The following is a 1,724-nucleotide window of genomic DNA, read 5'->3' as shown; positions in this document are numbered from 1 at the left end:
GCCCGGGGGTGTCCCCGAGCCCCCCACCCAGACCCGTCCGTCCCCCCAGCACGGAGAACGGGGAGAAGGGCGGGGGTCCCGAGGGGCCCGAGGAGGCTCCGGAGCCGCCCCCAGCCCCGAAGCGGCGCAAGTCGGTGCCCCGGGAGCGCCGGGAGCCCCCGGCCGAGGGCGGCTTCGACTTCTGGGGGGAGCTGGAGGTGCAGAGGGTCAAATTCCTGGTAAGGGGGCTCTGGGGGGCTCGGGGGGAGCGAGGGGGACGCTCCGAGGGGTTTGGGGGGTCCTGGGTGTCCCTCGAGAGGGTTTGGGGCATCCCGCGGGTCTTTGGGATGGTCTCAGGGGAGGTTTTGGGGCCGGGGGAGGATTTGGGGGTCCCGGGGGAGGTTTCAGGACCGGGGAGGGATCTGGGGGTCTCAGGGTGGGTGCAGGGAGGGGTCCTGCCCCCCCAGGTGGGATCCTGACCCCTTGAATCCCCCTCCCCAGAATTACCTGTCACGGAACTTCTACAACCTGCGCTTCCTGGCGCTGTTCCTGGCCTTCGCCATCAACTTCATCCTCCTCTTCTACAAGGTGGGGGAGCTCGGGGGGGCTGGGAGGGGAGTTTAGGGGGTCCCGGGTCCCCACAGAGGGGGTTTGGGGACACTCTGCCCCCTCAAGCCCCCATGGCAGGGGTTTGTGGATGCCCCCGGTGTCCCCACGGCGGGTCCCTGACCGTGTCCCTGTCCCCGCAGGTGTCCGAGCACCCTCCGGGCGCTCCCGAGGAGCCCGAGGGTTCAGGGGCGGCCCCCGAGGAGGACGGGGGTGTCCCGGGGGGCGCGGAGGCGGCGGGGGGACTGGAGGAGCCCGAGGTTTATTATTTCCTGGAGGAGAGCACGGGTTACATGGGCCCGGCGCTGCGCGGGCTGGCGCTGGCACATACCCTGGTGGCTTTCCTGTGCATCATCGGCTACAACTGCCTCAAGGTGACACCCCGGGACACTCTGTGTGTGCCCTGACCCCCTTTGTGTCCCCCCGTGTCCCCCTGAGCCCCGGTGTGTCCCCAGATCCCCCTGGTGATCTTCAAGCGGGAGAAGGAGGTGGCGCGGCGCCTCGAGTTCTCGGGGCTCTACATCACCGAGCAGCCGCCCGACGACGATGTCAAGGGCCAGTGGGACCGCCTGGTGCTCAACGCCCAGTACGGCACTGGGAGGGGACTGGGAGGGACTGGGGGGCACTGGGAGGGACTGGGAGGGACTGGGAGGGGACTGGGAGGACACTGGGAGGGCACTGGAGGGGGGCTCAGCGGGTCCCAGGGGCATCGGAGGGGCTGGAGGGGAGGTTTGGGGGATTTGAGGGGTCTGAGGGAGATTTCAGGAGGTCTGGGGGGGCTCCTGGGGGTCCGGTGGGACTGGGCCGTGTCCTGGGGGAGGGGCTGTGGTCACCCCTGACCCCTCTGACCCCCCCTTTTCTCTCCTGACCCCCCCAGATCCTTCCCCAGCAATTACTGGGACAAGTTCATCAAGAGGAAGGTGAGGAGGGGTCCTGGACCCAGGCTGGGAGCCCCTGTCTGGGTTGTAGAGATGCCCCCCGACATTCTGGGGGTCCCCCCTCAATTCCGGGGTGCCCCCCCTCAATTCCACAGGTGCTGGAGAAGTACGGGGACATCTACGGGCGGGAGAGGATCGCGGAGCTGCTGGGGATGGACCTGGCCAGCCTGGAGATCGGAGCGCAGGGCGAGCGCAGAGCCG

General features: G+C 69.0%; 1 protein-coding gene across 1 annotated transcript in view; it reads left to right on the top strand.

The window, feature by feature from the left end:
* LOC130587374 (ryanodine receptor 1-like) overlaps nucleotides 1–1,724 on the top strand; it is a gene marked incomplete at its 5' end in the record, with an annotated part of 9,136 nt that overhangs the window by 2,126 nt on the left and 5,286 nt on the right. The window contains 6 exons of the mRNA XM_057388351.1: nucleotides 20–218; nucleotides 481–567; nucleotides 729–959; nucleotides 1,041–1,171; nucleotides 1,463–1,505; nucleotides 1,619–1,720. Of these exons, the coding sequence (XP_057244334.1) occupies nucleotides 20–218; nucleotides 481–567; nucleotides 729–959; nucleotides 1,041–1,171; nucleotides 1,463–1,505; nucleotides 1,619–1,720 (793 nt within the window). The remainder of the gene's footprint in view (nucleotides 1–19; nucleotides 219–480; nucleotides 568–728; nucleotides 960–1,040; nucleotides 1,172–1,462; nucleotides 1,506–1,618; nucleotides 1,721–1,724) is intronic.

The sequence above is a fragment of the Malurus melanocephalus genome, unplaced genomic scaffold, assembly GCF_030028575.1.
Source record: "Malurus melanocephalus ecotype Western Australia unplaced genomic scaffold, MMel_1.1 scaffold_1821, whole genome shotgun sequence".
In the NCBI taxonomy this organism is placed as follows: Eukaryota; Metazoa; Chordata; class Aves; order Passeriformes; family Maluridae; genus Malurus; species Malurus melanocephalus.
Note: the sequence above shows the minus strand (reverse complement) of the source record. Positions and strands in the feature narration are given on the sequence as shown.